Source organism: Marmota flaviventris, chromosome 16 (assembly GCF_047511675.1).
Source record: "Marmota flaviventris isolate mMarFla1 chromosome 16, mMarFla1.hap1, whole genome shotgun sequence".
In the NCBI taxonomy this organism is placed as follows: domain Eukaryota; kingdom Metazoa; phylum Chordata; class Mammalia; order Rodentia; family Sciuridae; genus Marmota; species Marmota flaviventris.
This window is the reverse complement of record NC_092513.1, coordinates 67,726,755-67,739,313: the sequence shown is the minus strand read 5'-3', so window position 1 is coordinate 67,739,313 and position 12,559 is coordinate 67,726,755. Positions and strand designations below refer to the sequence as shown.

The 12,559-nt window shown below is 38.9% G+C and overlaps 1 protein-coding gene and 1 long non-coding RNA gene across 7 annotated transcripts in view; one reads left to right on the top strand and one right to left on the bottom strand.

Annotated features, from left to right (window-relative positions):
* The window catches only part of Ppp4r1 (protein phosphatase 4 regulatory subunit 1), a 50,854-nt gene that overhangs the window by 15,417 nt on the left and 22,878 nt on the right, over positions 1 to 12,559 (bottom strand). For all 6 annotated transcript variants that reach the window (XM_071602477.1, XM_071602479.1, XM_071602478.1 and 3 more), the window contains 5 exons: positions 11,346 to 11,453; positions 11,142 to 11,207; positions 10,347 to 10,505; positions 7,656 to 7,783; positions 190 to 707 (listed from right to left, as the gene is read on the bottom strand). In XM_071602477.1, the coding sequence (XP_071458578.1) occupies positions 190 to 707; positions 7,656 to 7,783; positions 10,347 to 10,505; positions 11,142 to 11,207; positions 11,346 to 11,453 (979 nt within the window). The remainder of the gene's footprint in view (positions 1 to 189; positions 708 to 7,655; positions 7,784 to 10,346; positions 10,506 to 11,141; positions 11,208 to 11,345; positions 11,454 to 12,559) is intronic.
* Positions 2,290 to 3,033, top strand: LOC117794968 (uncharacterized). The gene is made up of 2 exons (XR_004618841.2): positions 2,290 to 2,377; positions 2,814 to 3,033. It is a non-coding gene; the product is annotated as an uncharacterized lncRNA (long non-coding RNA).

Here is a 12,559-nt window from a genome sequence, read left to right as displayed (position 1 = left end):
CCTGCACACTCCAATAAGGAACACTTGTTACCTGAGAGCTTCGTAAAAAAACAAAACAAAACAACAACAACAACAAAACCCAAACACATCTATCAATCTTAAAAGGAGGGAATTATTCTAGAAAAAGGTTTTGAAAAGTCACATTTTACATCAATTTTAGAACAAAGAAGTAACTTAACACCTGCATACCTTTGACATCTGGATCATCTATATGGGGCTCCAGGTTTTCTATCATTTCTTCAAGTTCCCTCCTGGTGGCCATGGTGATATTTGGAGAACATGACACAGGGACTTCGGGTGCTGCTTCTGGGCTTGGGCTTTTCCCAGAGTCCTGCTCTAGCTCCGTATCGAGGTCTATTTCAGGAAGAGGAGTCCTCCAGAAATGGAAGGAGTTGTACAACTCCTGATCTAAGAGAGCCGAATCCTGCGAGCTGGTGCCAGTCTCTGGCCGGAAGGTGGATTTGTAGTGACCATGCTTTCTGTCATTCTCCTTACTAGCTGCTTCCTGATGAAGTTCTGAGGACAAAGTATAAAGTAAAGAGCTGTCCGCTGGAACACTGATTTCACCTGGAGGTTTCCTGGATGTTTCCGCAGCAGGACCTTCCAGCAAGTTTTCCAGGTTAATACTGGAATTAGTGACTCTGAGATCTGAAGGAACATCCTCTGGCCTGATTTGTACATCCTCTAGGACATCTTGATTTCTGATCCTTTTATTGTTTCATTTTGGGGGAAAAAACACACATAAAAACATGAAAGTATAAATAAAACAATTACTGGAAAACAAATCCAAGAAAGATATTACATATAGCCTTTTGACAAGTTAAATACTACAAATTATCATCCATACAAATTGAATTGTTCATGTCCATCACTTAGAATGCTTCTTTTTCCATTAGCTGTTCTTTGTTCAGCGATGTAAACACCTATTAAGCATAATTCTAGCTATTCAAGTACTACTAGTGCTCCGGAGAAGGTAACATTAAAGAATCCTGGGCACCAGGCACAGTGGCACACGCCTATAATCCCAGCAGCTTGGGAGGCTGAGACAGGAGGATCACAGTTCAAAGCCACTCTCAGCAAAAGTGAGGTGGCTAAGCAACTCAATGAGACCCTGTCTCTAAATAAAATACAAAATAGGCTGGGGATGTGGCTCAGTGGTCCAGTGCCCCCGAGTTCAATCCCTGGTAACCCCCCCAACAAAAAAATAATTCTAGGATTCTACAATACCATACTAATTTCAATAAGCAACTACAGAAAAATAGGAAGAGGCAATTCCTACATGCATTTGATGATATACACGACTTTTAATTTATAGGATTTTTGGCATTATTTGTATTGCCATTCTGCTCCAATGACATGCTGAAAGCTGAGAATTAAAAGCTTTTTTGCTTACACAAAAAAGGAAAAAGAGCTCTATATAAATAGTAGAAAATGTACTTATTAACCGTCTCATGAGATATGTGAAAATGTACTTAAGTGCAAACAAAGAATTATTTTTATTTCTTCCATAATTTCCATCTCTACTCCCAAATTTTTCCAAAAGGAAGGCAAGATTTAACTGGTAAGCGAAATTAACAGTTTCCCAACTGAAGTCCACTAACTACTGCCATGTGTCATCTAAACCAAAGTGCTATCTTAAGTTTACTGTTTATTGCCTGTTTTATCTGTCTCAATTAAATTTAGTAAGCATTTACTGAGCACCTACTTAGAGTCAGGAAACAAAATGAGTTTTGAGGATCTGAATATTAATGTGATGTAGATCTTGCTCTTGAGATCATAGTTAGAAGCAAATAAAAGAAAGGATCAGTTGGACACAGTGGCAAATGCCTGTAATCCCAGCAGTTCGGGAGGCTGAGATAGGAGGATCTCAAGTTGGAGGCAAACCTCAGCAACTCAGGAAGACCCTGTCTCAAAATGAAAAACAAAAAGGGATGGGAGTGTAGCTCAGTGGTTAGGCATGCCTGGGTTCAATACCTAACACCAAAAAAAAAAGATTAAAAAGATCAAATAAGGCAACAAGAGCCAGCTGTAAGCGGAGAAGCAGGCACACTTAGCACAGGAAGGGGCAGAGGAGGGCACCAGGAAGCCATGGAGGAAGCGGCAGGAGTACTGAGAAGAGCCAGTCAGTGCTTTTGAGACTAAGGAGGAAACGTCTTCAAAGAAGAACCGGCACACAAAGGCAGGAGCCGAGGAGAGGGGCAACAGCCAGGAAAACCACCAGACGGTTCTGACGTGGAGAGAGGAAACGGCGTTGGCAGGCTGAGGACGAGGACACTATCAGACGCGTTCCTCTCCTAAGGCCACTCTCAAAGAAGGAGGTCAGAAGGACACAGTGACTCCAGACCTACCCCCAAGTGATGATGTGTTCTGAAGAAAGGTAGCATCTTTTGGGTGAGGGATGGATTAAACCCTAGGGCAGACTAATGGAGGAGAGCAAGACAGGGTGGATCAACGCGTGTGTGCATTTTTAAAGTGAAAAGGAGGGGGACAATAAGGGCATTTCCTTAGTACATCTTGCGCTTTTAAATACACACAGTGAAAGACATCCCAACAGGAGGCTAAGGGAACCCTGCAAAAGGAGGGTCAACACCACACAAGGTCACAGTTCAACAGCCACCGCTAGCGTCCTCGTGAGGTAGTGAAATTCCCTTTCATCATACTGTTCACCAGGTTTTAAAAAACATATTTAAAAACACGGCTATTAAAGATTTTTTAAAGAGAAAACAAAAATATATAAACGTTATCTGACCACACACCACACAAGGATAGATTTTACATGTGGTGTTTCTCTTCCGTTCTGTATCTATAAACAGAGCATGCACATGGAGCCCAGCTGTGTCACAACTGAAGAACCCGGACTGCCTGTTTTGACCCGGTGCTGCTAACACATTGACATAAAGCCCCACAAGGCTCCTTCCTTACTTCTACTGCATCAGCATGAGGGACCTGCCCAGACGAGCCATGAGATCCTTTCCTTCTCAAAAGAGCTTCTGAAGCTTGTGCTATTATTAAAAAACAAGCATGTGTGCTGAATGTGTTCTTTGGTCATTTTGTCCTTATTAAAATGTGTTTTTTTTTTCCTTTTGTTATTAAGAACTTTAGTAGGATAACTGGTGAAATCTGAATAAAGTCTACAGATTAGGTAATAGTGTTTTGTTAATTTCCTATGTTGGTCACTGAAGTTATGTATTAATCGTATGTGTGTTTGTGTGTATTGGTTTTGGGGTTATTGAACCCAGGGGCACTGAGCCACATCCCCAGCCCTTTTTATTTTGAGGCAGGGTCTCGCTAAGTTGCTGAGGCTGGCTTTGAACTTGCGATCCTCCTGCTTAGCCTCCTGAGCCGGTGGGTTTACAAGCTTGTACCACTGTGCCCGGCAATGTGTGTGTTTTGAAAAAATACACAGTAAAGTGTTTAAGAGAAGTAAAAAGAATATCATGTCGAAATGAGTTCTAAAAATAACCAGCAGTAAGGCAAATATGGTAAAACATTAATATCCAGAGAATTTGGATGAAGGATATGTGGGATTCTTTATGGTATTTGTATAATTTTTCTGAAATCATTCAAACCAAATTTTAAAATTTATATTAACAGGATATTTTTCAGCAATTGAGACAGGGAGGAACAAACAGATAAACATAAAAAGCTCCTAATAAAAATGTCATTCAGAATGTGAAACTGTCCTAGGTCTGAAGTTCTCTGATCACTAAGATGAAATTTTAATATTCTCAACAACAAAATCAAATAAGGAACAATGGGCTGAACCATCTACTTGTCTGGCAAATGTAAACTGAACAGTGCATCCTAGAGAGACTAGGAGACACAGGAGTTTTCCCTAGTATTAAATCCTGGGAGGAATTATTGCGAATGCGGTATAAACTCCCTAAATTCCGTTTTTCCTAGCTTGGTAACAACTGACGCAAAACCACACTGCTCAACGCCACAATTCTGACACGCTCACTTGCCAGACTTCTACATGCTACTAAACAAAACAAACATGGTTCTGAAAACTGAGGAGACTGCTTCTGCACCATGGAGGGAGGGGTCCCAGTTCCCAAGAGACTTAGGTACAAAAGTACCAGAGGGTGGGGCAGGAATCCATCTCTAAAGAATTTTAAAATTTCTTTTTATGCTCATGTAAGTTTGCAAGTGATATCCTTAGAGTTCCTCAGCATGGGATATGGGGCCTGGAAAACTGTGAGACATCTGGTTAAGGAGCACTGGGTCCCACAGAAAGAGGAAGGAGAACCCTCCAGAACACACCTTCCAAAGACTGTGCTGTGCATTCACTTCACTAACCGGAGTGAGTTCTAACATTAGAGAAGTACTCCCAACGGCGCCAACAACAACCCGTCTCACGTTTACACAGCTGACCTTAAGCTAAACCAACACGTGGCAAAAGCAGTTAGGGAAGATTTCTGAGATCAAACCCATGTTTCCTTAGAACAATTCATTCAAACTTTCCTCTGCACCAAATACGTGCCAGCCCAGGGAAGGCACCAGCACAAAGGACAGACCACTCCACTGGAAGCTTGCAGCCACTATATGTAGGCGAACACATAGTTAAGATGCGATTAAAGCTTAGTGCTCCAGTGTACAAGCAGAGATATGGAAATCTGCTCTACAAGTGTGATGGAAAAAAAATAAAGATGAGTGCTCCGACTCCAGTGCTACTAACAGCAGATACACAAAGCTCTGAGTTTCCTGGAAAAGGTCAAGAAGGGGTTCTTGCTGGTTCTGAGTCTGGGGACAGTGTGCATCACGATGCTCACTCTGTTAGAAGAAGGTAAGGGGGACAGACGGTTTCCCACGCAGAGAGCAGCCAGCAAGAAAGCAGGGAGAAGCACCAGGACCCACTTCATTCACAGGACAACGAAACATAAAAGAATCCTGTATTACATACTTTTAAGTGTACACGTAAATTCTGCTCTGGAAGGAGACTTAACAGCACTTTCAGAGAAGCACAAATGCTTCAAAGAAGCCTGATGAGGTGAGTGAAAGACAAAGCCAATGAAATCACACTTTAGTCATCAATGAGTCTTCACAGTACCATGTGGCAGTGAATGTTTCCAGAGCTACTACACAAAACACATTATTAAAAAAAAACAAACAAAAAAAAACAGCATTGGAAAGAGGTCAACATTTCATAAGATGTTGTGTAAGAAATCTGGATTCTTCAAAGCCAGCCTCAGCCACTCAGTGAGGCCCTAAGCAACTTAAAAAAAATATTTAAAAGGGGCTGGGGGCTGGGGATGTGGCTCAAGTGGTAGCGTGCTCGTCTGGCATGCGTGCGGCCTGGGTTCGATCCTCAGCACCGCATACAAACAAAGATGTTGTGTCTGCCGATAACTAAAAAAAAAATAAAATAAAAAAAAAAGGGGCTGGGGATGTGGTTCAGTGCCCTTGGGTACAAAAAAAAAAAAAAAAAAAAAGAAAAAGAAAGAAACAAAGAAACAAAGACATCCGAATTCTCAGTAACCGAGAGAACTGTTCTATATTTCCATTTATAGCATGTGGATCACAGTAGGTGCTCAGTTAATTTTTGCTTATTAATCTTAACGGCATAACAATTTTAAAATGGCTTAAAAATAAGCCAGCACAGTATTTAAGGGGAGCAAGCAAGTTAATGGTTCTGAGACTTAATACTTCTCTACAAAGCTAGGAAGTCAAACTATGCAAAAGTATTTACATTATTTGACAGAACTCCCTCCTCAGCCAGGGGAGTCTCTTCTCTCCACCATACCATTACCATAATTTAACAACATCTAGCAATGCAGTGAAAAGCTGACGCTATAAGTAGTACTGACTTGATGATAAGACGTACCTCATCACAATGGAAGAAGAATCCATGAATTAAACTGTCTTTACATGGCTCTTCCAATAATGCCACATACTAGCAGTCAGCAAACATGGCCGTGAGAGGCACAACAGCTGCTTTTATCAGCAAGAGTGCCCTGACACAGCCGAGGCACATGGCTGCAAAGGCAAAGCTGAGCAATGTGATAGGGAAGGACATTTACTAACTGGCCTCTCACAGGAAGTGTGCCCTCCAGCACTGGGTGCAGGGGTGCATGCCGGTAATCCCAGCAGCTCAGGAGGCAGGGGCAGGAGGAGCGAGAGTTCAAAGCCAGCCTCAGCAAAAGCAAAGCATAAGCAACTCAGTGAGACCCTGTCTCTAAACAATAAATACAAAAAATGGGACTGGGGATGTGGCTCAATGGTCGAGCGCCCCCAAGTTCAATCCCTACCACCAAAAAAGGAAAAAAACAAAGACAAAAAGAAAGAAAAAACAAAAGTGTGTTGTCCCACCCAATTCAATTTTTATAAATGCACACCTGCACTTACTAGACTCCTTCCAGATTTTAAAGTAAATGAAAGCTATGTAACAGTCTTCAGTACGTTCAGGTCGACAGTGAGAGAGCTTGCAGTGGACATCTCCACCCCGTCAGTCATTTTGTCACACTCCTCCCAGAAGCTCTTTTCAAAAGAACAAACAGGCTTTGCATGCTAGGAGACAGGTTCAGAGTGATTTTTCTTCCTTTACCTCGGGTTTGTTTGGCTACTCAGCAGGACAGTAGGAGAACGGGCAAGAGGAAAACAAGGCGGCAGAGAAGAAAGAAGAACTGCCAAAGCAAAACACCAAGAAAGCAACACCACAGTACCAAGACCTATAGAAGAAAAGGCCCGTTAGCACCATGACCAGGACGACAGACCTGCGGTGACTCAGCCCACTGCAGGACTGCCTCCAGCACACCTCCCAGGCACCAGTGTGGTGGGGCAGCCCCCCAGCATATAGCATGATAAATTCTAAAAACTAAAACTCAATTGAGCTTTATAATGCAAAAAAAAAAATCTTAATAAAAATCAAGAGTTGATTCTTTAAGATTTTAAAAATTGGTTAGCCTATTAGGCTAATACACTTAAAAACTGACAATCTAGTACTAAGTACACTAGTTTAGGATTAATCATTAAAATGCTTTCCCCTCAATTCAGAGTTTATAATTATTGCTCTGTTGTAAGAGAATCCAAGATCCATGAAAGGAAAAATAGTCAGAAATGGACAATATATATATATATATATATATATATATATATATATATATATATATATATATATATAAAATAAAGTACTTTGTATTTTTTTTTACTTATTAGTTCTGGTTGGTCACATACCTTTATTTTATTTATTTTTATGTGGTGCTGACGATTGAACCCAGCGCCTCGCATGTGCTAGGAGAGTACTCTACCGCTGAGCCACAACCCCAGCCTCAAAACAGATATACTCTTAAATTAGGTTTTACTCCTTGAAAACTCATTAAAAGAAACAAAATGCAAACTCTTTATACTGCACAAGCATCACGCTATATATTCTAAATATCAACAGTTTACTAAGAAAATTATTTACTAAATAAACTTATTTAAAAATATTAAAATCTACCATTTAATTTTCTATGTGCCAGGTAAGCTAAGTGTGACATATACTTCTTCTCATTTAATATGTACTAAACTGATGTTTAAATAATATAACAGATACATACACTTGAAATAAAACTATTATTTTTTTAGTCAATGCTCCAAAATGAATGTGTATTATAAAATATTGGAAATGATATTCACAAACAGTAAAACTGGAAAACAAAGTTTTAAAATCATACCTGTTTTTGTCTTCTACTGAAACATCTTCTGAACTTTTGTTTTCTTCTTTAAAATACTGGCCTGAGCTAGATGGATTAGCAAAAGTAGATATGAAAGGTCCCAGGGACTGAAAAGCTGCTTGGCGAACCTAGGAAGGAAACCAGGTGGTGAGCCAGAGGAATGAGGAGGAGCTTCTGCCACAGGCACATCTGACGGCCTGCTTTCCCAGAGGATGAACAATAAAAATCACTCTTCAGCTAGGATTCTGAAATTTTATAAATTAATTTCTCCTTTTTACTTCCAGTTTCTTCTTTTCTATTCAAACCAAGATAACTTGAATATGAGAACCTATAAGATATTTGCGTAGAATAAGTCTTTAAAAAGTCTTGTTAAGGGGCTGGGTTGTGGCTCAGAAGTAGCGCACTCTTCTGGCATGTGTGAGGCACTGATCCTCAGCACCACATTAAAAAAAAAAAAGTAAATAAATAAAGATATTGTATCCATCTACAACTAAAAATATATATATATATTTTAAAAGTCTTATTAAATTTTCAACAACAAAAAGAATAAAGAAAACTAAGAGTACCAAAAAAATTATAAAGTAATAACGTCAACAAAATGTAACAAATACATTTAATGTTTTCAGGTAGGAAAGACTGTATAACTTGTTTACTACAAGGAGGCAGGACAGATGTACCACAGCTGTATACAGACCCAGTAGAAGACAATACTGGGACATAGTCCACAAAGACCTGAAAGCAAACACTCGTGATCTTTCACTACACGCTTATCAGTGCATTATGGCTGGGCTCACTCAGACATGACCACACGCGTGAACCTTCCTTTGCTCCAGGTCAGTCCTGGCACCTCCTCTTCCCCTACCCCCATTCCCATCCGCTACTGTACTACGCTTCTTCATGTCACTTGTGTGTGGGGTTATAGAATTTTACCTCATGGATTTCTGCATTATTTTTCAAAATCAGGATTTTTGAAAACACAACATTTGAAAAGAAGAGTTTCATGGGAGGAAGGATGGATGGACACAATCCAACGGCAATGCGATAGCAGAGGAGGCGTGTCATACCCTCGATGGCACCACAGACCCAACTCTCTCAGGATGGCATCCTTTTTCTAGAGAGTTTTCCAGAAGGTTTTGCAAGTTTTAAAGTGAGGACTGTATGATTATATGGATTTTACAAAGGCAAATAAATGTAAGGTATTTCTATTAGTATTTACCTACTTGGAGAACCCATACAAGAAAAGGGTTCAGCTGGTTTTCCTAAAGGCTGGAATTATATGCTTCATGGGAATATGTGTGTGTGTGTATGTGTGTGTGTGTGTGTGTGAACTCAGTGTGTTCCTCTTTGTAAGACAGTAAGCATTATTTCCATAAAAACATAAGATGTTATTTAAAAAATTATATGTCAAGAGTTTACCTTTTCTGGATATTGTAAAATCTCTAAACTTGCTCCCAATACATGTCACAGAAAATTTATTTAGTAATTCTAAAACTACCTACAAAGAAAAGGCCAGGCCCAAAAGGTTTCTCCACTGAATTCTACCAAACATTTAAAGAATTAATACCAACTCTTCACAAACTTTCTGAAACAAAAAACAAACACAGAAGAGGAAGGACCATTTCTCCAACTTAAATTATAATAAAATTAAACAATGACATTACAAGAACCTACAGACCAGTGTTTTTTTTTTTTTACAATATGGATACAAAGCCCCTCAACATAACATTAGCAAATGAAATCCAGCAACACATCAAAAGTAGTATATAGCCAGGCATAAGGGTGCATGCCTGTCATCCCAGTGACTCAGTAGGCTGAGACAGGAGGGTAGCAAGTTTGAGGCCAGACTCAGCAACTTAGACCCTTGCCTCAAAATTATAGAAAAAACAAAAATTTAAAAACTGGTGGGGGGAGCTGGGGTTGTGGCTCAATGGTATAATGTTCGCCTAGCACATATGAGGCCCCGCATTTGATTCTCAGCACCACATAAAAACAAACAAACAAACAAATAAATAAAGGTATTATGTCCAACTGCAACTAACTAACTAACCATATATATATATATATATATATATATATATATATATATATACATACATATATATACATATATACACACACACACACACAAATATATATAGTTTTTATATATATATAAACAAAACGGGGATGTAGCTCAGTGGGAAAGCACCCCTGGATTCAATCCCCAGTACAGGAGAAGAGGTGGGTTGTATATGCTACAACCAAGTGGTCATATCTGATCACATTTAACCTATTACTTATAGAACACAAGGTTCTAAAAAACAAAAATCAATGAATGTTATACATCATTGTCAAGTGAATGAAAACCAACATGATTTTTATTTGTAAAGAAACACTGTACCGTTAAGAAAAGTGCATTCTTTTCTTTTTTTTAAATATTTTTCATTGTAGATGGATACAATACCTTTATTTTATTTATTTATTTTTATGCGGTGCTGAGGATTGAGCCCAGTGCCCCTCACATGCCAGGCAAGCGCTCTGCCACTGAACCACAGCTCCCGCCTGAAAAGCATATTCTTAATGTAGTAGTCTTTTTATTGCCTACTCTTAGAAGTATGAATAACGTTATAAATTGTTTCTTAAATTATAAAATCAAGTTTATTTTAAAAACAGGCTCAAATATATTTTTTTACCAAAATTATAAAGCCATACCCAACGTGAAGGATCACTGATCAAGTTAATAAACAGTGCTGACAATTTGGTCCGTCGGATCTCTTGACAGGTTGCGCAGGACACAGCCATGAAGCACTCGGCACACGCTTTCCGGACACCCCACACATTGTCAGAGCAAAGCTGGAAAAACCTGGGCAGCTGCGCAAGAAGGGTAGGTTTTAGGCAAACTGAGGAGGACGCTATGTCACTTTTCTCCCATTTTCTGCTTTCATAGTGTTTTAAACACTGGATTTTCTTTAAAAGTACCAATTTTTTAATATTAATACTCAGTAGTTTTCAATAAATCACATCTAATTCATAACTGACTATGCAAACCCCAAAACACTCGACAAATGCAGCTATTATCTCAGGGCTTGTTCTGCATGATAGATCCTTCCAGAAATAAGCCACGTGAACCTGGAGCACACACATCTCACATACTACTGTCTAAAACTAATCTGTAGATTTAAGATGCCACCAAAATATTGGAGGACCATAATAAAATTAATTCAACGGAATAAACTAGAATTGATTTACTTCATAGAAATGGGAATGGTAACAATGAATTGAAGACTGTCACATGTATTTAAATTTTTAACAAACTGTCCTTACCAAAACACAATTTAAATGCCCAGATTCTAGGAGGGCAGATATCTAAACTCAAAGTCATGATCATCTTCCTGTTTTACATTCATGGGATTGTGTTAATAAAATTTTGGGACAAATGCTTCCATTTCAAGTTTCACATGCTACTCTATAACACACCATTTACTCTTCTATATTTGTGATACTTACCAACATTTCCTCAGTAGCTTGTTGGCCAACTACACTGCAGATATCTCCAAAATTGGCAGCACAGACCTGACAACAAAAGCATTGGTGACATTTCAATATACCGCAAAGAGTTCCCTAAAAATAATCCATTAAATTTCACATATCAATATGTTAACCGCTAAAACTATGCATTCTTAAACAGAAAACAACTGACTGTAAAGGTACCTTCCGCACATGGAACATCCTGCAATCACAGCACATCTCACAGAACCTGGGGAGGATGAGACGTTCCGTAATGTCCTTCCCAACCATGGGCGCCATCTTGCACATTATCTATAAAGTAAGAAAAGACACACTGGAAGTATCTATAAAAAGAAAGACTTTCTCAGTTAAGTTTGATAACCGAAAAAAAGAAATAATGTAAGGAAATATAAAATGATGTGGCATCATTATACTGATTACATCGTAAAGAATATTCAAAGCAAATGATAATTCCAACCTATTTATCCAAAAGGAAACAGAAAAACAGGTATTAACCATTATTGATAAAATTAACCAACAAATACTAAATATACAATAATCCCACAGAAAATTTTAAAACTTTAATTTTCATCCATATTACTTCATCATTGTTATTTAAATACCTAATCATTTTAATCTTTACAAGTTTAAAAAATAAAACACCCTACATTTTCCTAGTGAAAACAAGAGTGACTGTCCAACAGGGAGACTGTCCCGGCAGGACCGGGTGCTAAGCACCTGTGTGTTACTAAGGAAGGCTGAGAGGCAGCTCTCGCGCTGCCAAGCACTGTGTTCACAGAGGATCCTGGATGCTGGACTCATCATGGTTCTGCAATGTGTGCTTCAAGGAAAGCCAGGAAAGTCCCAATATGCATGTTTCAGTTGACACAGAACACCAACCAAAGTGAGGCCTGCTGATTAAAAAATGAGCTTTATGGGCTGGGGCTGGGGCTCAGTGGTAGGGTGCTTGCCTACCATGTGTGAGGGACTGGGTTCGATCCTCAGCACCACATAAAAAAATAAATAAATAAAAGAAAGATTTTTTTAAAAAGAAAGAAAATGAACTTTCCACTATAGAAATTGACACAGAAAGAAACCTGATGGTCTATCATTATTTAGCAATGAAATCCCCTCTGACACTACAAACATGACAAAAAGTAAAAGGTAGATATTGGAAAGACAGAAAACTCTTTATCATATGACAGTTGTCATGTATGACAACTATGCACCTCTGCCTAGACGGAAACAAGCACCACTCACACCATTTAAGGCGTGGTTTGTAGGACACATGTCAGAATACAAACATCTATTGTATTTCTTCTACAAATTACAAAGAATGACGGGGCACCTTTAAAACATCATCTTTCACAATGTTAAAAAGACATGAAATCTAACAAAATACAAGATCTTCTGATGAT